Here is a 26,473-nt window from a genome sequence, read left to right as displayed (position 1 = left end):
GGAGGCAAGAGAGATTAGTTATTAGGTAGACAGTTAAATACGTATTACCATCATTTTATTATGCAAGCTTTATGTTACACCTCCAATGATAAGGGAATTTATAGTCATTTATAGTGTTAATCAATTAGCGAATCCACAAACTCATTCTTCCGAATGCATTGGGTATGCAACACATTGACAGCTTATATGGACTGCACGCCCCTAATATAAGCTAGATTAGTGCTTATGTAATGTAGTGATTGTAGTAAATCTCGTTCATACGGGAAGAAGGAGGCGGGAACCGGCGAACATTAAACAAACTTTTAATCAAAATAAAATGGCGGCGACAGCCCCTCACGGTCGACTGCCGCCTACATACAAACAAACACAAAATGAAAATAAAAAGCTGCAGCCCCTCACGGTCGACTGCAGCAACACATAACAAAACGTAAATAAAACTCAACATAAAATCCAGGCCTGGTCCTCTCTCGTCCCTCACTGTTGTCGCTCCTCCTTTATAGTCCCTCACTCCTCCGCAAGGGCCGAGATCGCTGCGGCGCGCAGCTGGCGCTCATCCTCCCTGATGAGCGCCGCCTCGTCCCGCCCTCACGGTCCCTCGGCCTCGCTGCCCGCCACATACCCCCAACGCCCTTCGCAGGCCGGGGGGCACTCCCGAGTCTGCGCTCTACTCCCCCCCCCCCCTCCCCGGGGGGGCCGATCACGGCGGCCGCGGGACCTGGGGGTAAGAACAGCGAGGTGAGAGAACGGAGCGAGGAACCTGAGGAGCGACAGGGACGAGAGAGTGGAGAGAGGAGAAAAGAGAGAAAGAAAAAAAAAAAATTCTAGTCCGGTTCCCAGACACACTGCCGCTCGGTCCTCAGCCAGCCAAGAGGTTCTTCTTCGCGGTGCCATGCGGTGGTACTGGACGGCCGGTGGACGGCTCGACGCTCCTCCGCCCCCTGGCGGCCGGCGGTGGCTCCTCCTGTCGAGGGCAGCCGGCAGCGAGTCCCGCGCGCTCCCTGCCCCTCCCCTACACGGCGGAGGGATACAGGCTCCGGCCCACGGCGAACGCCGGTGACTCCTCCGCGCTCCCTCTAGGACGGCAGCCACCCCACCTCGACCCAGGGGCACGGCAGCGAGCTCTCCGTCCCACCGACCTTCATCCGCTCCAGCACCACCGCTTCGGGCAGCCGCTCGCGGACTTCTCTCCTCCGCGCTGCCCGAACTCCGCGGCACCGCGATCCCCCTCAGCTGCGAGGGCTCTTTGACAGCGCGTCCCTCCTTCCTCCCGGGCTTCGGCACCACTGTAGTAAATCTCGTTCATACGGGAAGAAGGAGGCGGGAACCGGCGAACATTAAACAAACTTTTAATCAAAATAAAATGGCGGCGACAGCCCCTCACGGTCGACTGCCGCCTACATACAAACAAACACAAAATGAAAATAAAAAGCTGCAGCCCCTCACGGTCGACTGCAGCAACACATAACAAAACGTAAATAAAACTCAACATAAAATCCAGGCCTGGTCCTCTCTCGTCCCTCACTGTTGTCGCTCCTCCTTTATAGTCCCTCACTCCTCCGCAAGGGCCGAGATCGCTGCGGCGCGCAGCTGGCGCTCATCCTCCCTGATGAGCGCCGCCTCGTCCCGCCCTCACGGTCCCTCGGCCTCGCTGCCCGCCACAGTGATATAAGCATAGTGTCTCCCTCAACAGTCAGAGATCAAACTCACCAGAGCCCAGCTGTGAGTCCATGAAGAGTGACCAGTCTATGGACACACCACTAAAATTGAAGGAACTGATTTGTAGTACAACATGATGGATGTATGGATGAATGGATGATGGGTGGGCAGTGGGTGGATGGATGGATGGATGACATTATCATGGTGCAATGTAAAATTGTCAAGTTAACTACATTAATTCTTCTTGTCACAATTTCTTTTAAAGTCAGTTACACAGTCAGAGATCAAACTCACCGGAGCCCAGCTGTGTGTCCATGAAGAGTGACCAGTCTATGGACACACCACTAAAGTTTAAGGGAAAACACACATCAATTAATCTGAGGTACAACACGATGGATGGATGGGTGGGTGGGTGTTTGACATAATCATGGTGTAATGTAAAATTCACGAGTTAACACGTACATATAATTTATAGAGAATACATTTAAATGCGTATTTGGTGTGCTGTCCGGGGGGAGGGCTTCGAGCTCGGAATTTCGCCCGAACCCAGAGTACCCCTCGTGTATGTAAATGGTTAGAACTAAAAGTGTGGAGAAGAGGTGGTGGAGGGATGCTGACAAACTGTCAACAAACTGAGGCAAGACAGCCGCGTATATATACCTCTATTGTAGATTAGCTGAGTGCTCTCCGCTTGTGTCAATTATCTGAACGTGCTCCTCCCGAACCTTGTTAATAAAACATCATTTGTCAATTTAACTACATGAATTCTTGTCACTATGTCTTTTAAAGTCAGTTACACAGTCAGAGATCAAACTCACCAGAGCCCAGCTGTGTGTCCAAGAAGAGTGATCAGTCTATGGACAGAGTAGTATTTAAGGGAATAGGCACATCAACTGATCTGAGGTACAACATAATGGATGGATGGATGGATGGGTGGGTTTGTGGGTTTGTTAGCTGAGTGCTCTCCGCTTGTGTCAATTATCTGAACGTGCTCCTCCCGAACCTTGTTAATAAAACATAATTTGTCAATTTAACTATATGAATTCTTCTTGTCACAATTTTTTTTAAAGTCAATTACACAGTCAGAGATCAAACTCACCGGAGCCCAGCTGTGTGTCCATGAAGAGTGACCAGTCTATGGACACACCACTAAAATTTAAGGGAGAACACACATCAACTAATTTAAGGTACAACATGGATGTATGTATTGATAGGTTTTCATATTCTCCATATCTCCATATTCTAATATCTCTATTGTATTGTCTCTCTTTTATTAAAGTCGATTCCATGTGAAGAAATCAAACTCACCGGAGCCCAGCTGTGTGTCCAAGAAGAGTGACCAGTCTATGGACAAACCACTAGAATTTAAGGGAAAACGCACATCAATTGATCTGAGGTATAATATTTTAATTTCAGACAAATAATAATCATGAAACCCCTGTTTAACCATTTCCTTTATTTTCACAAATAAAACTGCACCAGTTGGAAAGAATTTGGATGTGTGTTGTTTCTTCCTCTATTTTCAGATAGACAGTTAGAAATGCCTTTTCATTTCATCCCTCAAACCCCAATTATTTTTTTACATTCATGCTTTGTACCACATATACCAACTCACTGTAGTCACAATAGCATTTACTTTTAGTATAATACAGTGTTTTTTATTTTACTATCACTTTCACATTTTTAATTCATGTTGTAATCTGTTATTTTAATCTTTCAGTAATGACTCTCAACTGATCCAAAGCAGATTCAAATCAAATCTGCTGAAGAAGTTTCAGTGTCTGTATGAAGGAATATCAAAGCAGGGAAACCCAACACTCCTGAATGAGATCTACACAGAGCTCTACATCACAGAGAGTGAAAGTGGAGAGATCAATAATGAGCATGAGTTGAGACAGATTGAGACACAATCCAGGAGGGCAACAATGGTGGACACACCAATCAAATGCAATGACATCTTTAGACCTTTACCTGTACAAGACAACCCCATCAGAACTGTGCTGACAAAGGGAGTCGCTGGCATTGGAAAAACAGTCTCTGTGCAGAAGTTCATTGTGGACTGGGCTGAAGGGAAAGAGAATCAGGACGTCCAGCTCATATTTCCACTTCCTTTCAGAGAGCTCAACTTGATGAAGGACAAAACACTCAGTCTTTCAGATCTTCTTCATGTCTTTTTCCCCGAAACAAAAGAAATGGAATTATCCAGTGAAGAATATAAAGTGTTGTTCATCTTTGATGGGCTGGATGAGTGTCGTCTGTCTCTGAACTTTAAGAGCGATGTGAGGTTGTGTAATATATCTGAATCAGCCTCAGTGAACGTGCTGCTGATGAACCTCATTGCAGGGAATCTGCTTCCCTCTGCTCTCATCTGGATCACCTCCAGACCAGCAGCAGCTGATCTCATCCCCTCTGAGTGTGTCCATCGAGTAACAGAGGTACGAGGCTTCAATGAGCCACAGAAAGAGGAATACTTCAGGAAGAGAATCAATGATCAGAGTCTGGCCAATACAATCATCAGACACCTGAAGTCATCAAGGAGCCTCCACATCATGTGCCACATCCCAGTGTTCTGCTGGATCTCTGCCACTGTCCTAGGGAAGATGTTGAGTGAAGCAGAGAGAGGAGAGATTCCCAAGACTCTCACTCAAATGTACACACACTTCCTGAACATTCAGACCAACATCAAACATGAGAAGGACTATGAGAAGAAAGTGAAAGATGAAGACATGATTCTCAAACTGGGGAAACTGGCTTTCCAGCAGCTTGTGAAAGGCAACCTGATCTTCTACGAGGAAGACCTGAGAGAGTGTGGCATTGATGTGACAGAAGCATCAGTGTACTCAGGATTGTGCACTCAGATCTTCAGAGAGGAGTTGGGCTTGTATCAGGGGAAAGTCTTCTGCTTTGTTCATCTGAGCATCCAGGAACATCTAGCAGCTCTATATGCACACATTTACTTTACAAACGAGAACAGAAATGCTTTTGAACAGATCTCCAAACCAAGTCTGTTGTCTAAGGTTTTATACCAGAATAAATATTATTCATTATCTGAGCTGCATCATAGAGTTGTAAAAATAGCCTTAAAGAGTAAGAATGGACATCTAGACCTTTTCCTGCGTTTCCTTCTGGGTCTCTCATTGGAGTCCAATCAGACTCCCTTACTAGAACTACTGACACACACAGGAAGCTGGTTCTACTACAGAGAGAACACAGTTGAGTACATCAAACAGAAGATCAGGGAGAATCCCTCTCCAGAGAGATCCATCAATCTGTTCCACTGTCTGAATGAACTGGGTGATGATTCACTGATGCAGGAGATCCAATGTTATCTGAGAACTGGAAAAATAGGGGGAACCAAACTCTCCTCTTCACAGTGGTCAGCTCTGGTTTATGTGTTGATGACATCAGAGCAGAAGACTGATGTTTTTGATCTAAAATATTTTGTTGGAAAACAAAATACAGCAGATGAAGTTCTTCAGAAGCTGCTGCCTGTGGTTAAAGAGTCCAGATCAGTTCTGTAAGTCACACTGACAACAATCACTACACTGATAAAACATGACCACATTTATGATTTGAGTGTGTGCTTTCATACCAAAGCAACAAAAGGGGAAGTTTTCTCATAATCCCATCACTGTCAATGAGCAGGAGAGTGTGTGAGACACACTCACTAAAGCAGCTGAGGAGGTTTTTGTGTGTGTGCGTGAGAGAGCTGGACGATTGTTGAGGTCAGTGTGTGAGACGTGATGAAGGATTGAATGTGACAGGAAACAAAACTGACAGCAAACAACAACTGTTTCTTTTTCCATATATTGTTGCTGTATGATTAGGACTGTTAGTCCTCTAATTATGTTTTTGTATTTATGTTTTACTGCCTCTAGAAATCACATTTGTAGTTTAAACATTTTATTCAATAATTGCAAATTGTATGAGTTCACCATGCATCTTTAATCTCTATAGGTTGAATTATTTTGATGTCACAGATGAAGGTTGTGCTACTCTGGCTTCCGTTTTAAGATCAAACCCTTCAAACCTAAGAGAACTGGAACTGTATGAAAATAAGCTAGGAGTTTCAGGAGTGAAGCTACTCTCTGATGGACTGAAGGATCCTCACTGTAAACTGGAGATACTGCGGTAAGATTGTGTAAAACTCTCCACATTCTTATTCTCCTCCTACTGGGATTAATGAATGATTTAAAATAAAACAAAATTAACACAACTAAACGTGGCCTGTCAGAGAACTAGAGATTTTGTTTTAATATTCATCAGTGTAATGAATGGGCTGATCAAACACAAACTGATCAAACCCCTCACCCAGACAAACTTCGGATGTCTGATTGCCCCACTGTGAATTATTACCCTTTTGCTCCACTCATACACCTTAAAGACACTTGGGAGAGTGATTGTTCTCAATGAGAGAACAGTATTGGCAACAACAATCAGACATGCAGGCCCATAGAAGTGGAATTCTCTCCACTAATTCATTTACAATCTGTCTAATGAATGAACATCCATTTCCCCAGTACATTTTGTGTGTATCATTACTGTTTGTATACTGTCTATTTATATTGTATAGTGTTATGCATGCCTGATAATATAATTACTAGTGAATGTAGCCCCATATACAGAGATGTATAGTAACGAAGTAGAACTACTTCACTACTGTACTTAAGTACTAAAAGGCAGTATCTGTACTTTACCAGAGTATTATTTTTTTCTCCTACTTCCACTTTTACTTCAGTACATATTTTAGATGAGTTTAATACTTTTACTCCGATATTTTTTTTATGTGCTGCATCGTTACTCGTTACAATTATAAAAATGTTACGAATCATTCCATTCCAAACCCACATTACCACTGCCAGAACGGTAGATGGCAGGTTTGATGAAGCTGGCACATCATTGAGCGAATCAAGCGATTAAGAAGACTGCGCGTGCTTCCGTTCTGCCTTTTGATCAGCTTAAAAGATGGACAAACCAAAAACACCACCTTCCACCCCTTCAACTTCAAGTGTTCGTGGCTGTGAGAGAGAGTGCGCGAGAGAGAGAGTGAGAGAGCGAGTGAGCGAGAGAGAGAGAGAGAGAGAGAGCGCGCGAGAGAGAGAGCCCCGCGCGCGCGCATTCACTGTCTTTAAAACAACATGAGCGTCTTGCGCTCAAATTGCTCTCTATTTGTTTACATAGTTAATGTGCACTGTGAATTAACATATACAAACAATGAACAGCTGTATTTTTATTAAATAAGATTAACAAAGATTAATAAATACAGTAACAAATGTATTGATCATGGTTAGTTCATGTTAGTTATTAGTCTAATACATTAACTAATGTAATGTTAACAAATCAAACCATAATGTAAAGTGTTACAAACAAATCATTTACTCAGAACACCTCTTGAAATGAGAATATAAGTGTGCTTACCCCATTTTTTTTATAGTAAGAGTGGTTAGTAAGATTTAATCTTAATGAACTACAGTATTTTCAGGTTATTTATATGGCAATGTGTAGAAAAATTACCTACCAACATTGTGATTGTCCTTTAGGTTAATCATTTGAAATAATAAAAACAATATGATGTTCAAACTTTTGACTACTTTCTTTAATAACTACATAACACAATACTTGTACTTTTACTTTCAGTACTTGAGTAGTACATTTTAAAATAAACTACTTGCAATACTTAAGTACAAAAAATGTTGAATACTTTAGTACTTCTACTTAAGTGTGGTGCTTAAAGAGCACTTCAACTTCTACTCAAGTCACTTTTTTGATAAGGAACTTGTACTTGAAAGTCTGTGTCTCTAGTACTTTATACATCTCTGCCCATATATGATGTCCCCTATCAAAATACTCCTCATTTAATGACTCGCACTTTGATGGACATAATTTTTTCATAGAATGCAGTGTGTGTTCGTTATATTTATCAGAATATAAAGGGGCACAAACCACAGCTTACTCCAATCATGCAAATGAGTCATCTTTTCAAACAAAGGGAACTTTCTCGCTTGAGAATGACACCTTGTCATTGGTCATGCCAAAACGCAAAGGTGTGTTGAACTTCCTCTGTTGAACTTAAAAGCCAACACAAAATTCCCTCCAGTAATGCTTGCTGGCTGGCTTCTGTTCCTGATTGCTGTTCATGTGAGACCTCATCCGGTGTCCTTCTTTGACCATAAGAGAGTCAACTAACACCACAAGTTTACCATCGTTTATTCATTCAACGTGGAAGAAATCGATTGCAACTTAAGCACCATCAAACCAAACAAGACATTCTCCTGCGACTGTATACAGTATATGGACACTCTTCAGCCGTTAAGGCAAATGCAAGTAACGTACGATATACTAAATTGCTGTGTAGGTAGTTAAAGCTGTTAACCCCTTTGTTAACAAAGGAGCTTGTAGTAAGAAACAGATGGTTCTTCCAGGTGAAAGACTCTTTTCATAGCTTCATTCCTCTGTTTTGTTTCCAGTCACTTTCACAATAAATTTTTTCCATGTATGTGTACTTGTGTGCAGTGCTTGAAGTGGAAAAAATAAAATGCCGGTACTCACCAGAGGGGACGGGGCTTTGTTGGGGGCGTGGTTATGGGGGGATTGTTTTGTCCATAATTCAAGAAGGTCCGTATTTTAAAGCTCTTTCTAAATTGTACTCAGCCTTAAATCTAACATATAGTTCTTGTAATTGTTTAACTATAGCATTTGTTACAATAAGGGTTTATTTACAAAGCAAGACCATTGACGGCTCCTCATTACCATGCAGACCAATGTTCACTTTTTTCTTTCTTTTTTCTAAATTAATAGCAACACAGTTAGAGACTATAGCTACAACATGCCACAGGTGTAATATACATCTTTAGTGAAAAATCTATTCCCTTATATGATTATCTATTATAAATTCTACAACTAGTCTAGTCAAAATTTACCACAATAAATACAATAGAACGTGATGAATTCTAGTAAATGTGGTCATCAGGAGTTTAAAAAGCTTGCAGGATGATGCTTCCCCTCTTTTCATCAGTCATTTTAGTGGCTGTTTTAGCTCATGTTTGACTTTCTCCGTATTGTTTTACTACAATTCAAATGGGATGCACATTTTATCATCAGCATTGCATAGGAATGGCTAGTGCAAACCTTTGTTTATACTCGACGCGTCCACACCATAGACTGGGCATGCATCTTAATCAGCTCCCTAGTTCAGTAGTCAGGGCACTGATAAGGACATAAGTCAATGGGCTGATTCCCTGATCAGTGCCCTGACTACTGAACTAGGGAGCTGATCGAGACGCACCCTGGGTCCGCAAGAGCGCGAGGGTGCGCGAGGCAAACATTTACGTCATCGCGGAGTGGGCGGTCATGCGCGTTGAGAGCGCGAGATCCCATTTTGCTTGGCTTTGTGGAGCCAGACGAAAGTATAAACAAGGCTTAACACTTTTGAAGCGCGATGGTGAATGCACCTACAATGATTTGCGCGCCACTTAATTACACATGTGGGCGTCCTTCATAAAGGCGAGAAGTAGCAGTACGCAAGAAAAGGTGCAGGTGCGCTTAAGAGTAAACAGCAGAGGTGCCGATATGGTGTACTGGTGAGTACTGCCCTACTTCAAGCACTGCTTGTGTGTATGTGTTTTTTTTTAGATTAGTTTTGTGTTCATGTTTTAGTTCAATAAACTTTAAGACAAGATTTTTACACAGTATTTTTAAGAAATCCTCAATGATGAAATACATGACTACAAAAAAATGTTTGCAGGTGCATTTGAAATGTTTTAACTCATCATCTTGTAATGAATGTCATTTCAGTTCTACTTTCTGAGTAAGTTATTATCATATGCAGTAAAAGACAACAAGCACTGTAAAGGTTTTGCCAAAAACTCAACTGACTGGCTTCTCTCCTGTATGATTGTCTCTTCAGACCTTAGAACTGCACATGAGCTTCTTTTGACCTCCTAACTGAACTCCTTCCCACAAATTGATCATAGATATTAAGTGCAAACAATAACCATAATACCATAATCAAAGTACTCAATATTCAATGTGCAAATAGAGACCAGCTTTTTCTTCAAGCATGATACAGAACTAAGAGATGGTTACAACGAGATAGCTTTTATATTGGGAGATATTTGCGTGCCTCAGGGAGCCGCATTCAAACAGCGGTAACGTATTGAAATTGCATTTGAATGCGCGCTCCCGTTTATTTTCACTTTCAATTTCGCGATCGTGCATACTTTGGGAATAGGGAGCGGTGGTGCTGAATGCCCATTTTAAAATATAAGTCTGACGCTTCTGCTGCGCAATGAATCCTCCACCACGGTCCAGTCCACTAACATGTAACACACATTCGTAACACATGCTCAATGCAAGCGCTTCACTAACACGTAACACACACTCATAACACTCGCTCAATCAGTCAATGTCTTCTCGGTATGTGATCAGTGCTGCACACTATGTACGACTTGAACAGCTCGTGTTGGATGAGCTGATGGAATTGAAGCGACTGTTATCTACCCGAATTAAATTGTTTTTATTTCTATAAAAAGCAAAACTAGAGTGGATGCGTAATGTAAACGTAGCGTTGATATATTCTATCCTAACGTGCACCCTCACACTAGGGTCATGACAAGATTTTCACCTCGACGAGAAATCTCATCACAGTTTAGTCTCACGAGATCTCGTCACACCCCTGCAATTTAACAATAAGATCATGGCTACATGCTACGAAAGAGTTATTTTTCTGTGGCCACTGAAAATATGGCCAATCAATAATGAGTGTTCGCTGGACGAACAGATTCATTGATCATTATATTAATTATTTAACATGAAGTTAATTTGATTAACTGAACCAAATATTTATAATAAAATATGAGTTTTGATTAATTATTAATATTTCCTTTTTGAGCAAATTGTCTGATATAATTTTACATAATATATTATGTTACATGCCCCCCGAACAAGGATGAGACTCTTACTGATGGTTTTATGTTTAATCCTTTATGAACCTTTATCCATTCACCATATCACCAACGTAAGAGCTGAAATGTATACAAAAACATGCAACTAATCAGTTTACTTTGTTCACATTGTGCTGTCTTACATTTGTGCACAACAAACATATTAACAGACAAAATGCTCATATCTCAACTTGTTTAACATACCTTTTGCCTCTTCAGAGGTGCTGTAAGTATGATTTCAATGTTTACCAAGGCTCTGTGTCGAAGTTATTGCTGTATTTGGGATAAGCTACATGCTATGAACTGCGCTAGCCAGGGCGCGCGCGCTTCCAAAGGAAAAAAAAAAACGCATAGCCTAAGACCGGAAGTCAACCAGTTCAGTGGAAAAAAATTCTAAATAAAACACAATCACATTTTTCAGTAACAAAATATACTTATGGTTATTTACATATAATATTTGTATGAAAGTTAAAACAATCCCCTCAAGCAGCATTTATAAGCAGGTCTGAACCTTAGACTGGACAGATTGGGAAGTTCCTGCTTATACTAGCTGTAGATCCTGAACTGAGAGACTGAAGAGTGTCATTGTTGTCTACAGGATGAGGTTTTGTGATGTCACAGACGAAGGATGTGCTGCTCTGGCTTCAGCTCTGAGATCAAACCCCTCACACCTGAGAGAACTGAATCTGACTGGAAATACACTAAGAGACTCAGGAGTGAAGCTGCTCTCCGGTGGACTGAAGGATCCTCACTGTAAACTGGAGATACTGTGGTAAGATTATATAAATGTGTCAACGTTCTCCTCCCTTTTCTTCACATGGTCAATATTGAACATAATACACTAAAAACTATGTCTAAGACTTTTAAAAATTGTCTGATAGATAATTTTGTTATTTAATCTTCATTAGATTCTTTCCAAAGTTTTTGACAGTTTCTATTACTAATACTTATGTGATGGATAAACTGTAGTTAGCTGTGCAATCAGGGTAATAAAGACACCTCTGATCAGCCTGTCAGATTTATTTTGTAATGAGAACTGTTTGAATGTATATTATTATATATCTATTTGCCACATAAGAAAATTACTAGATAAAAAATATTGATTTGAGTTGAAATATTTTATTTTCATGAAACCCAATTCTTCTGCAAAGTAAAAATGTTCATAGCAAGCAGATTTTAACCAAGACAAATGAACAAGCTTAAACAAGACAATAATTTAAGGAATAAAATACACAAGTAATAAAACATATTACATGTCTTTTCCCTATAAATGAATAATTTTGTGAAAATTATTTATTTGAGTTGAAACTTTCAAAATCTTACATGTGTATTATAATCCATTACAGCAGGTGAGCTCAATCCTGCTCCTCAGGGTGATGTTCTGCAGAATTTAGCTCCAACCAGCTCCAACACATTCTCCTGGAAGTTTCTAGTCAGTTTGAAGAACTTGATTAGTTTATTCAGGTGTTTAAATAGGGTTGGAGTTAAACTCTGCAGGACAGTGACCCTCCGGGAACAGGTTTGGACACCTCTGCATTACAGGGTACAAAAAACCTTCTGGCAACAAGATAAACAAATCAAGTCACCTTTACTTATATTGTGCTTTTTACAATACAGATTGTTTCAAAGCATCTTTACAGTGATACAGGAAAATAATTCAACAAAATTTGTTTCGGCTGTACAGCCGTTCTGGAGAAAAGAGTGATTTCATTATCGAGCTCCGCTCAATTCTCATGCAATGTTGTCAATGCAGATCAGTAATATAGTTGAATAATTAGTGTCCTCAACTAAGCAAGTCAAAAGCTAACAGCCAACAGAGGTAACAGTTGCAAGGAAACAGAATGGAGAAAAAAAAACCCAACTAGGCTGAGTTGGGGGGTTTGTTAGAACAGATTGTTTCAAAGCAGCTTCACAATGGTAACAGGAAAATAATGCAACATAATTTAACCCACGATCGCTTTTTTTCTTATCAGTGCCAAAGAGACTCAAAAAACTGTCGTTTTTTTATCATTCAGGCAAGTTTTATACATCATTATAATCTGTTAAGTTTAAATGTTTTTGTGTACAGTCACAATAAAAACAAAATGTTGTGCTTTTTGCAAAATAAAGAAAACAAACATGATGCGCAATCTGCAGCCTCTCTCTCAATGATGTCTAATCTGATTGTCTTCAGAAAATGACCTGTAGCTTAGTGAAAACTTATCACACAAACATGAGACATATTTCTAAAGAAACATTGAAATGTAAGGTGTTAAATAATGTAAACCAATTGGGGGGGGGGGGGTATATGTACATGCGTGTATTTTTGAGCGAATAATGTTTATGCGTGGATTTTGAAAAAAAAAAAAAAAAATCTGTTTTAAAATTAAGGCCTCAAAACACACAATAGATATGGGTCCACAAGACTTTTGACTAATTGGTGTATTTGCCTAGCCTTTTTGAGAATCATTGAGCCTACTCATTCACATAAAACAATGCACTGACATAAATGAACAGCAGTGCCGCAACGTATTCAGCAGCTGATTGTGGTAAGCTAAATTTTAAATCAGTGTATTGTTTTATGTGAATGAGTAGGCTCAACATATCTATTCTGTGTTTTGAGGCCTTCATTTTAAAACAATTTTTTTTTTCAAAAACCATGCATAAACATTATTCTCTCAAAAATACAAGCATGTACATAGATGTTGCTTAGATATTATGGTAGCCCAGTTTGTGCTGAATACAGTGTAATTACACTTTTGCCTATGTTTATAAGCAACTGAAAAAAAACAAATGTCAGAGCATGTCAAAACTTCTATAGGGCCCCAAAAGAGCTCAGACTCCTAGGGGTTAATAGAAAGTGATATAATTAAATAATTAGTGTCCCAAACTGAGCAAGCCAAAAGCCAAAGACAACAGGGGTGACGGTGGCAAGGAACCCAAACTCCATCAGGAGACAGAATGGAAAAAAAAACCTAGGGAGAAACCAGGCTCAGTCGGGGTGCCAGTTCTTCTCTGGCCAAACGAACAAACAGTGAATGATTATTATTCAGGCAACATTACAAATCAGAAGTCATATTAGATACAAACAGTCAGAATATGGAATGTTCTCTGGCCAACATGACAACATACTATTAAATATGTTGTAAATAAATACACATGTGGGGGTTGCCCAAGTGGGGAACAATGCACATGGAGGCACCTAGCCTAACACGAGGGCTGACCAACCGGGCGTGCACTCTGGTGTCAGCATCAACAGTGCTGGAGGAACTCACTTGAGTAAAAATAGAACACGTATCCAGTCCCAGGAGTGGAATGGCACAGCAAGTGATGACACAGAGCAGGTCCTATTTACTGGCCACTGGGAGCGAGTACACAGGCTCTACACGGATTGTAGAATCTCGTGAATGTGTTAGGTGTCGCCCAGCCTGCAGCTCTACAGATGTCTGTTAACGAGATGCCCTGCACTAGAGCCCAGGAGGAAGCAACACTCTGAGTGGAGTGTGCCTTCACCCCTAGGGAGCACCCTTACAAAAAATGATCATGGTTTTATTGTAGTAAAAATGTAGCAACCATGTTTTTTTGGCTAATTGATTACCATTTATATAACCACAGTTTTACCACAAATACCATGGTTAAACTATGGCTAACACTTTACTTGAAGGGGTGTGCATAAGACTGACATGACACCTTCATAATCATGACATGACACTAGTCATGAACATGAAGGAGTTTGTATGCATGTTCATGACAACTGTCATTAAGTGTCATTCGCTCAATTATGTCATTTTTAATGCAAAGATAATTAAGACAACTTGACATTACCGAGACAACATAACCTGTCATAAATCTTTTTTTCAGTGGTACAAGTTGAATTTGTCATTTAAAATGTCATTAAGTGTTAATACTCTGTCAAATTATTTTATAACAGCGTTGTGAATATTTTTCAGTTCATGTTTTTAAAAAAAAATTCCTTAACAGTTAATTACAGCATCCCACACATTTATATTTTCTTGAAATGCTTTTTTACATCATGGATAAGTCTAGCTAAGACACCATCATAATGGCGTACACCTCACCAGTGGTGCCACTCTATCATTTTGAGGTGAATTTTCACTGTTATAAAATAATTTGACAGAGTATTGACACTTAATGACATTTTAATGACAAATTCAACTTGTACCACTGTAGTTTAGGTCAAGGAAAATATTCATGATACTTATATAAAATAATTTGACAGAGTATTAACACTTAATTTGGATAATATTTAATATTTTAATACTTAAGTTTGATAATTAATCTGCTATGTCATGTTTATGACAGGTTATGTTGTCTTGATAATGTCAATTTTTCATGACAAAGACACTAACAGGTTATGATGTATTGGTTTATGTCAAGTTGTCATAACTAAGACATCTCAAATAATGTCATCTTTTCATTAAAAATTAAATAATTGAGCGAATGACACTTAATGACAGTTGCCATGAACATGTATAAAAACTCCTTCATATTCATGACAGTGCCAAGGCTGGGTCTGCCTCCTCCAGGGGCAGTGCTTGCAGGGTCATAATCTGGTCCCTGAAGGGAGTGGTGGGAACCTTGGGCACATATCCAGGCCAGGGTCTCGAGATCACGTGAGAGTTAGCCGGCCCAAATTTCAGGCATGCTTCGTCAACTGAAAATGCCTGCAGGTCCCCTACCCTTTGGATGGAGGCCAAAGCAATCAGGAGTGCAGTTTCACAGAGAGGTATTTAAGCTCTACTGAATGCAATGGTTCGAAGCGCGTCATCTGCAGAGCAGATAAAACTACTGTGAGGTGCCAAGAGGGCATCTGAGGAGGACAAAGTGGATTAAGCCTCCTTGCCCCTCTCAGGAACCTGGCGACCAGGTCATACTGTCCTACCATCTTAGAATCCAGAAGGTCGTGATGCACAGAGATCGCCGCCACATAAACCTTAAGGCTGGAAGGAGACAGACTTCATTCCAACGCTTCCTGGAGGAAGAAGAGCACCGACCCGGTCGGGCATTTTCTGGGATCTTCTCTGCAAGAAGAACACAAGGTGACAAAGAGGTTCCACTTCAAATCATAGGCTTGTCTAGTAGACAAGGCCCTAGGTGAAGTGATGGTAGCCACCACCTGAGGTGGTAGGTTACTCAAACCTTCCGCGTCCCATCCAGAACCCACACGTACAGGTTCCAAAGGTCAGAACGCGGGTGCCAAAGTGTGCACCAGTTCGAGAACCAAGTCCGGTTGGGCCAAAACAGCGCAACCAGAAGGACCTGTTCCTCGTCCTCCCTAATCTTGCACAGGTTCACTGGGGGAAATGCATACTTGCGTAGGCCCGCGGCCAGCTATGCGCTAGCGCATCCATGCCAAGGGTCCTCTCAGTCAAGAAGTAAAACCAGCAGAAATGAGAAGTGTCTGGAGAGGCAAACAGATCTACCTGTGCGTCACCGAACTGTTCCCAATCAGCTGAACCGTCTGGGGATAGAGTCTTTTCCCTAAGACATGGCCATTAGAGCTCGTTGGCTGCACGAATCAGCTCTCCCGGGATGTGAACGGCTCGAAGTGACCTCAGATGCTTCTGACTCCATAAGAGGAGATGGCAGGCTGTGATATACAGCAGGAGCATAGACTCTATGGTTGATGTATGCTATTGTCGCTGTGTTGTCTGAACGGACTAGTACATGCTTGACCTTCAGCAAAGTGACCGCCGCTGCTGATGCCATATGTCCCAGGAGCTTCTTAACCATTTGAGTGGAAACGCATTCTTGCCCTCGAATTGACACACTCGCTTGTAAGCTGCGTGTACATGGTGTCCGAGACTATTTACTTACTGAGAAAAGAGCTCCTCTGCATGGGGGAGAGTCTGCTATTTTCCCATTTGACTACATCAATAAATACCGGCCCCCCCACCTCCCTCAAGCCTGATTGACAGTTGACTGTGTTAGACATCGGAAATGCAAGTGCAAAGGGGATTGCAATTCCATTTGAATTGTGTGCAGGTTGTGGCAGGACACGGAGGAAATGAAATAGCAAATAGATGATTTTCTATTGCTATTCCAAAATGGCAGGGTCATAACTCGTAAGACATTGGAAATGCAATTGCAAACAGACTTTGCTTTTCCATTTGAAATTTGTCAGTCGTTGTGCGTTCATGTTAACCAAAATGCAAACGGCAATGCGCAATTTTCAATGTCACATTTTATGCGTCCACAAATTGAACAATTCCTTTTGAAAATTGTCCACTATATCCTTCCATAGGTTAAGAGAAGCACATAAACACTTCGGCTCCAAAGCAGAAACATAATGCGAGATTGCACTCACGGCTCCTTTTATACCCACGTGGTTGGTCGAAGTTCACGATGCAAATTCCGCAGACCCATGGTATTCCCATACCAATGGCTCATTTTCTAATACCCGAAGGTGATAGGGCTCTCTAGCGAGACCCCCATTACATCAGTCACTGATGTAACATGTAGTGACTGACTGAAAGGGTACTGAATTTTCTTCTGGACAGTGGAGCTGCCAAACCACACTATTATTGAGAAAGTCAACACACATTCAATCACAGCTCTATACAGTCCCTTCAAATTTCCGCAATTACATGATCGCTGAATACAACGCAATATCAACAAAATTACGCATTATTTTGCGACCCTGCATAATTTGTAATTTCACCGCAAAAATAATTTTAATTACTAAAATAAATAATATCATCTAATTGAACCATCCCTAATTTATTTTAGGTTGTAATGCATTAATTTCACGAGGATACAGACGTTGCGGTGCATGCGTAGAATGTGGTCTGTGTGAAAGCAAAATCAAACCTTTAACCTTTAACTTTTTACCCTGCCATCTCACATCTCTACAAGTGCCAAGGACCGGGCAAAGTGATTACGCAAGATGGATGAATGACCAAATGATAGCACTTAAAAAAAGAATGAATAAAAACGCTGTATACCACAAACTCAATTCGGTACTGCCACACTGACCGATGTCAGACTGGCTGCGGAGGTTTGCCGCCTGTCAGCAATTGTGCGAGTATACAAAAATGTGTTCTATTTCTCGGCTTATTGCACTTGAATAATTACGTAAGCCTAAATGTCAATCTTGGAGGTTATGTCTTGAGAGAACAAGTTTGGGATGTGTGTCAGTATTGAATCCGTGCATTACTTCTGGTCATATTTCCCACCCTAAGCGATCATATTAAAGCTAGATAATACACCACTGGACTAGCCTTTTTTTTTAGTAAGATATCAAAATAAACAAGATTTGTGCAATTTGCATGTATGACTATTGTGCATCTAACATAATATGGTAAATGTGGTATCCTAATTATAAAAAAAACAAATTTTTCGCAAATATCTGAAACCTACCACCACAAAATCAGTCATTTTGATTGCAAAAATCCCCATAAAACTGGAGTAACTGTCTGTAAAACCTGGACATAGCAGCTTTAGATATGCCAAAACTTTTCTCCGTCTCTGATGGGATTGCTTGATAATGCTTCTTTAGTTATCATGCCACTTCCGTTTGCTGTTTAGTAACCGAATAAATCTTCATTATCACTTCAGCGATGCATAAATGGTTGTTTCAAGAAATATAAAACTATCAACATTTTATTATTAATAGTTAATTGCATAACAGAATTTTCTCTCCGCTGAAAATCAGACACCATTTCCTTTGTTTTTTGAACATTCAATTTCAAATTGTGGGTGTAACTCCATTCAGTCAGTGTCGATACCTCCTTTCTATATTCATTACTGTCTGTTATCAAACCAATTATTGTAGTGTCATCTGCAAACTTAAACATTTTAACTGATTCACTGTGCGAAACACAATCATTAGTGCACATGGAAAATAATACTGGTGACAAAACAGGCTGTGGATTAAGTCTCTTTTTGTTTGTGAAGTTCCTGAAGAGTGTAATTTTTCTCTACAGGTTGATACAATGTGATGTCACTTATAAAGGTTGTGCTGCTCTGGCTTCAGCTCTGAGATCAAACCCCTCACACCTGAGAACATTGTATCTTTCTGGAAGTAAACTAAGTGACTCTGATGTGCAGCTGCTCTCTGATCTGAAGGATGATCCACATTATAAACTGGAGACGCTTCGGTGAGTTGTGATGATTAGAAATGTTTGAATTTTCATTGAACGTTTTTTCTTCTTAGTTTAATTTCTTGGTAATATTTACCAGGGGCATTTCCTCCGAGGAGGCAAGGGAGACAGAGCCTCCTCAAAAAACTGGATGAGAAAAGTATCCATATTAGGATAAAAAAAACAACACAAATATAACAAAATGTGACATTAACAAATGTATAAAGCACTCATTTAAAAAAAAAAAAAAAAAAAAAAAACTATATATATATATATATATATATATGAATAGAACCTTAATTACATAGTTAATGTAAAAATACAAACTGTATTTGGTTTCTCTGTTTCATGTAATGTTTATTTAACTAAGAAGACCTGACAACATTAGGTGTAAATGGGACATTAATTTGTGTGTGTGTGTGTGTGTGTGTGTGTGTGTGTGTGTGTGTGTGTGTGTGTGTGTGTGTGTGTGTGTGTGTGTGTGTGTGTGTGTGTGTGTGTGTGTTTAAATGAAGGCAGCACATTAACTCTCTTCGCCATTGATGGAAATGTATGACTTTCCATGTTTTCACCGTTATACGGTAGGGGGCGCTATTACACATCTTCTGAAAGAGTACAGAATCTCCTGATCAAAACACAGGTGAAGAAGCACTATGTAATCATATGCATATATATTAAATAATGTGATCATCAAGATACCCAAACTCGTAACACTTTATAATAACATTTAGTTATAAGTCACTTATAAGTTACTGGTAGATGAATTAATAATTTACATTTCCTATTACATGACTATACATTCATAAATAATTAAGTGATATGCTAATGTCACAAACTGCTCTGAAACACAAAGGCTGAGGATCCAAATGCAGCTTTATAGAGGGTATGCATGGACGTCACTTTCCAGCCGGAACACACCCCTCTCAGTGAGTGGCAGAAGAGCTGCTGCAATCTAAAAATGCTGGGTTAAAAATAACCCAAGTTGGGTTGAAAATGGACTAACCCAGCAATTGGGTTGTTTTAAGCAAACATTTAACCCAACCGCTGGGTTAAAACAACCCAAATGCTGGGTTAGTCCATTTCAACCCAACTTGGGTTATTTTTAACCCAGCATTTTTTAGAGTATGTGTGACTGTACTTAATAAGGGATATTGGTGACAATATCTTATTTTATTTTTGAGTTATAGACATTTATATTCAAAAAAAATTTAGCCAATTCCTTTCAAAATTTTGACATTTGGACTACCATCTAGCTAATCAACTTGTATTGTAACGGTTTCGGACATATACGCAAATGTTTTTTAAGCACTTAATCACAACGCTGCACAAACCATAAGGTGAAACCTGGCATGCTTGGTATCGTTGGACTCAGGAAGGATTCAGGAGGGGAAAAAAGTTACTCCCATGAAAATAAGTTGACCACACCCAAAGTTATAAGAGTTTGCAAAAAGTATTTTTTGTGAATATCAGAGCAACGCCTAGGAGGAGTTCGAAAAAGTATTTTTTTCTGATTATTCAAAATGGAGGGGCGAATTGGCTTGAGCCAAGGAATCGGAGGACACATTTTTCTATCCCTTATGTTTCAAAAGTTCTTAATATAACCATAAGTGAAAGTTTGGACAGGTGGTGGCACTAGAGGGATTGAGTTAGAGACTCCAAATTTGCTACACTGACAGTTGAGACTGTCCTCTATCTGTGTGCCAATAACTTTCCCGCAAGCGGTTCTATGGGCTGCCATAGACTTCCATGGCGGTATAATAAGAAATCTAATGATTACAATAGGTGCGTCCTCACCTTCGGTGCTTGGTCCCTAATAATAGCTGCAAGCAGAAATCTGGGGCCAACCCCCGAAGGCACCGCAAGCACAGCAATACAGCAAAAAAAAGCAGCACAGCAAGCACAACAGCTCAGCAAGTACTGTAAGCACAGCAGCTAAGCAAGCACAGCAAGCATTTAGGCACATATGACAACAAACACAGTGACAGTCAACTTCAGAAAGTTATTTCTCAGGAATGGTAGCAAATGTCAAAAATATGTTCAGTCATTTCTGTGCAGGTCTGTACAAAGATCATCTAAGCCAATTTTCCTAAGAATTGGGCAACATTTTCATAAGAAGAGAAAAAACTGAATACTGTACTTTTCAAAATGGCCACTACTCTAATGGACAGAGTCTTAATGTAAGATGTTGAATAATACTAATAATCATGTTTATTTTTGACAGTGCCTTTCAAGAACCCAAGGTCGCTACACATAGTAGTACAATAGCACAATCAATAGACAAACAAAGTTTCAGTCAGCCTGCTTATTATTACAAATAAACAAATAACTACAGATAATTAACATAAGAAGTTATAAAATCAAAGAGAACATTAAATACAATAAAGTAATCAGAGAATAAGAGAAGTAGAGAGGTAAATAATTATTTACTGAGCATAGAGAACAGATACATTTTAAGGTGGGAACTTAAAGGTCTGTAGAGTAGGTGCGGAACGAAGATTCGGGGGCAGCTTATTCCATAGCTTGGGCCTATAACACTAAAAGCCCTACCACCCACAGTTTAAAATATAATATAATAAATATAATTAATGTATATATAGGCCTACACGTTGTTTTATTTTTGTAATATTATATATTGTCTTTCTGGGGTTTTTTTTGAAGAGACACTGCCCATCTTGCCTCCTTCTTGACAGCCTACATTTCAAATAATAGCTTTGATTAATGATGAAAGGTTTCAAAATCGTGATTGTTTGGATTGTTTTTTCTGCCGTCGAGCCACAAGCGTTCACTGAATGGCCATATGGCTCGCTAGCCTAGAGGTTCCCGTCCGCTGTTGTAAGCAGACAATTATGAATCTGGGATTACAGATAAAAACTTATTGTTATTATTCGAAATGTAAGCTGTCAAGAAGGAGGCAAGATGGGCAGTGTCTCTTCAAAAGAACTGAAAGAGACAATATAGAATATTACAAAAAATAAAACAACGTAAATATATATATAATTACATTAAAAACTTTTTTATTAAGTAACACTGTCCAACAGCGAAACTGCGCAGGTAAAGTTACAGTGGGTTGCCTGAGCCCATTGATTTTTAAAGGCCTGCCAAAGTCACGCTATGATTGGACATTGGACAGCGTAGCGTGGCATGGGGACGTAATGACGTGCCATTAATCGAGCGATGTTCTATAACATGTAAAACGGGAACATGAACGGCATATTCTAAAAGCAACTCATGTAAACGCCTAAATCAGAATATTGTCTTATTCAGAGTAAGGTCAATAATTAGATCACTGCTGTCCATGTAAATGTAGTCAGTGAAAATGTCATGTCGGGGTAATTTCTGGGATTTAGGGCCAATCAACAGGATTTCAGCATTTTATCAGCATTAAGCTAATAAAACCGTTTAACCGTGAAATAAATTTGAATATCATCAGCGTAACTATGAAAGTTGAGACCATGATGGCAGCACATAAATGAGAAATAAAAGAGGACCAAGTACAAAACCTTGAGGTACACCATGAGAGATAGTAACGGTATGGGATTGATCCTTACCTATCCTAACAAACTGCTGTCTATCTGATAGATATGAAGTTAACCACTGAAGAGCAGCACCAGTGATGCCTATGTGATGTTTTATTAACAAATTTCAGGGGGGAGCACGTTCAGATAATTAAACCGAATTAAACACAAGTGGAGCACGCTCAGATAATTAAACCTAATTAAACATGAGTGGGGCACATTAAGCTAATCAATTTAATCAACAATAAGAGGTGTGTGTATATATACAGCAGATTTGCCTTCTTTCGTTGACCGTTTTTATTCTAGCATCCCTCCACCACCCCATCTCCTCACTTTGATTTTAATAAACTCTTATTAGACGTCAACACAATCCATAATACAATACAGTCTAGTTCTAGACTATCTTTATCACAGGGGGGATACTTTGGGTTCAGGCCAAAATTCAGAGCATAATCTTTACTCTTTACACACTTCATGTGAATGCAGAAAGTCGAGAAAGAAGCATGAATCGTGAATGTGCCATTAACCAATGTGCCATTGACTACCATTCAAGAAGAAGAACAATGAATTTGTACAAAAATGCACTGCATGTTGTATTTAATAGTGTCCAATGAATTCATTCTTAGGCAAAATGCCTGGAACAGATGCAACTTCTGCATCATATCCTGCCAATGTACCTCTTGCAGTCAGGGCATGGGTCACACTGAGTTTCAAACCCACGACATGATGCAGTCAAAATCCGTGACGTAACACATTGAGCTTATCGCTCATGCACATTCAACAGCCTGCTGAGCAGAGGTTTCAGTATGAGAATGATTTAGCAAAAAGATTAACCAGGTTATCATGCAAAGCTAACTTAATGCCAATATTTCTTATGGTTGAGACTTATAGTGAGTCGAAACACTATATTCTATATTGTATAACTAGCATGAGGTTTAGATCTATAGGTGGTGCTGCTACCAAATATGGAATGGACCCTTAGATCATGGGTCCGATCAAGTGTACCAATTTTCGTTTTGATTGATCAAAGTTTGGCCAAGATACAGCCTCAGAACCAATTTTGGGTCGACAAATTTATAGTGAGTACCATGTTTTACCTGTCGTTGCATGTTGCACTATAAATATACGCTTTATTTCCAAACAGACCATATATAGTAATTGTGTGCTTTCGTCTTCGTGTTACTTCAGTAAATATGTCTCTACCTACGTTTTAATAGCTACTGTGATATCTGGGTGCCTTTGTCTATTTTCGTAACTATATAATATATATTGTTTCATCTCACTTGGTTACGATTATGAATAGAAGAGAAATGTGTATTCTCGCTAAAGCTCACAGCACCATATTTCGTGTATATCAAAAGTTTGTATACACAACAAGGTTTGACTTGTTATTCGACAGCCGCACTCATTTAATTCCGTACTCAATCCGACCCATTTACACAAAGATTGCATCCCGTATAGCAACTGAAATCGAAGCGTGGGAACATAATTCAAATCTTTTATGAATACAGTAAGCAAGCAAAGTGCGCTCCCTTTATAAATGCATGGAAACTGTTAAATGCTTCAGTTCAACTAAACTCCTACAAAACTGTCTAATCTGACTGCACTGCACCATGAATCTATTGCATGTTCTACTCTTCATTGGTTGAATGTATTCTCTAGGAGGCAGAATTTAGCCAGTGAACAAGTGCTGAACCACCTGATCTTGATTGTGTATTCTGTGTTTTACGTAAACTCATCCAATTGGGCATTGCATTCAAGCGCTCAACAGAGATGTCTGTCATTGGCTATGCTAAATACTGCAAAACGCGTCGTAAATGCCAACTCTCAACAGTCTTCAGAGACTAGCACAAATATGCAGGGGAGTGTTTTAAAATGGCTGCCTATCAGCTGGTACCAAATATAGCATTGACTATTGACTCGCAGTCTGCACATGCTTATTGATTCCCGGGCCAAATGACAAGGACCCGCTCGCAGCGAGCTTTTTCTCTTCAATAAAGCTGACACACGTGTGACTTAATAATAGTTATCGTTATTGATGATTTTCAGACTGTATGCACATGAACACGACAATGTTCATTCCAAAAAAAAAACTGGACACACACAAGAAAACATGTCCAGAGTTTTACATCAACCCATTCACATTCAGTGAATTTATGTTTCACAACAGTTATTAATCGGCTGTGGTGAGCATGTCAAACTCTATCAAAGACATCAGATTCAGGGTCAAAGGAATCTTTTGTGATTGCAATTATTTGTCTCAGACTGCCACATCATGGCCAAAATTGCTCAGTATGAACCTGGCTTAAGGTATCAAATGATGACACTCGCATTGATTATTTTTTTCAAAGGTTGGTAGCTTTGCAGGGTTCAATAGCTAGCTATGGTTATTTAGTAAAGCATTATCACATAAAACATTTTTATCCTTCTGCAAGGGCATCTTTTACTTATCTGTCATGCTGTTCTTGTTTGTTCTCTCGGCAGGTTCTGACGGTTATATGGAGATCTATCGGCAGAGTTTCTATAAAGCTGTGAGCGGGAGTCACGCCCAATGGTTTAGAATCTTCCTAACTGCAGATGCAAAGAACTGCTGTTCTCCAACTTATCTATGCATAGGACATTCTTTTGGATTGATGCTGCTACGAACACAGCTCAATGTGTGGAGTCGGCATCCTCTATCAAGGTGCTGTGTACATGATCATACTCAGCATTCTAGTTACAAGCAAGATCTGACTCAAAATAACTCAAATGCTCAGCAACTACTCATCGATCCTGTTTTCGTTAGTCTCTATAGCCTTTCATGAATTTGTCTGTGGCCTATCATAGCCTTCATCTCTATGTGGTCTTTGTCTCCATGTGGACTATCGTGGCCTTCATCTCTATGTTATAACTTTTCTCTTTTTGTTTTTAGATTAGCCACAAATGAGGGTTTACCACTTAGATCAAATAAAGTTATTTATAAACTTAAGCAAACATTCTTTCCTTTTTTGTTGTACTTTATTCCCCAAATGCAAACTACTCTCAAATGAATATTGGTAACACTTTACAACAAGGTTGTATTAGTTAACATTATTTAATGCATTAGTTAACATGAACTAACCATGAACAACACCTCTGTTCAGCATTAGCTCATCTGTTTTAAAAAAAAATACAGCTGTTCATGGTTTGTTCATATTAGTTCACAATGCATTAACTAATGTTAACAAGATTTTAATAATGCATTAGTTAATGTTGAAATTAACATTAACAAAGATTAATAAATGCTTTAAAAGTGCAGCTCATTATTAGTTAATGTTAACTAATGTTGTTAACTAATGTTAACTAATGAACCTTATTGTACAGTGTTACCTTAATATTATATATATATATATATATTTTTTTTTTTTTTTTTTTTTTTTTAACACAAGAAATCTTAGAGTTCTTATCAGAGATGATGATCTGTTCCTTGAAGAAAAAATTAAGTTATTCAACCTGAAGAAAAACATTGAGTGCTTTGCAATAGGTTCTCTGCTTTAGAATTGAATAGTTTGACTGACAGATGAATAAGACTCCAACAGAGGAATCCAAAAAAAAACTGCAAATTCACAGCGCACAGCATTCGATTGCACACAGGCCAAATTGTAAATTGTAAGTGTAAATGTAAATTATAAAAAACTGTGACAGATATTTCACTCTGCCTTCACGGCTTCCTTCCCATACTTTAGGCAGTAGCCTAACAATTATTTCTGTTTATTGATTTAACATGTCAATATCCATATCTATTGCATGTTCAATGTCCATATTCTAATAATATAATCTATTTTCCTTGCAAATATTTTAGGTACTTTATCCAAAGAATCTTCCAACAGGTAGGTATCTTTTGATTTATCAGTTCTTTTAGGGGCAGGCTCCGCTCCTGCCTTCATCTTCAGGCAGGAACTGCAAACATCCGCCACCCTCCGGATGTGGACTATGGATGGGCCAAAGAACTTTAGCATTTCATCTATTCGATACTCATTGTATACAAACTGTAAATAAATCCTATACAAATGTTTTTCTCGCCTCCTGAGTCTTTCGGGTGGAACCATGGTTCCTCGGGAAAGCATATAGCTGCCAATTTGGGATCTGGCTCAGGCAACATTACTCTAAGCCCTAAATGTAAACCATAGGTCCCCCCAGCCTATTTGCCGAAGTAACTCTCCCCTGGTGTAAACAAGAGGGAGCATTAGACCAGGGCATAGGGGCGGGTGCTTGGCCTCGAGAACCGAGGTAGGCAAGCCTGGGCTGCAACACCGCTATA

General features: G+C 39.5%; 1 protein-coding gene across 1 annotated transcript; it reads left to right on the top strand.

Moving 5' to 3' along the window:
* The first annotated feature begins 3,382 nt into the window (after positions 1-3,382).
* On the top strand, positions 3,383-25,160 carry LOC307136879 (protein NLRC3-like). The gene is made up of 5 exons (XM_079834211.1): positions 3,383-5,173; positions 5,614-5,787; positions 11,197-11,370; positions 18,524-18,697; positions 24,679-25,160. Exons 1-5 carry the CDS (start codon positions 3,582-3,584, stop codon positions 24,683-24,685), a joined length of 2,121 nt encoding a protein of 706 aa, XP_079690337.1. The 5' UTR covers positions 3,383-3,581; the 3' UTR covers positions 24,686-25,160.
* Positions 25,161-26,473: the final 1,313 nt, after the last annotated feature.

This window comes from Gobio gobio (assembly GCF_949357685.1).
Source record: "Gobio gobio genome assembly, chromosome: 14".
NCBI lineage: Eukaryota > Metazoa > Chordata > Actinopteri > Cypriniformes > Gobionidae > Gobio > Gobio gobio.
Note: the sequence above shows the minus strand (reverse complement) of the source record. Positions and strands in the feature narration are given on the sequence as shown.

Coding starts and splice junctions, on each gene's coding strand:
- LOC307136879 (XM_079834211.1), top strand. CDS start 3,582: ATGGTGGACACACCAATCAAATGCAATGACATCTTTAGACCTTTACCT. Junction 5,174..5,613: donor AAAGAGTCCAGATCAGTTCT/GTAAGTCACACT, acceptor TAATCTCTATAG/GTTGAATTATTTTGATGTCA. Junction 11,371..18,523: donor TGTAAACTGGAGATACTGTG/GTAAGATTATAT, acceptor TTTTCTCTACAG/GTTGATACAATGTGATGTCA.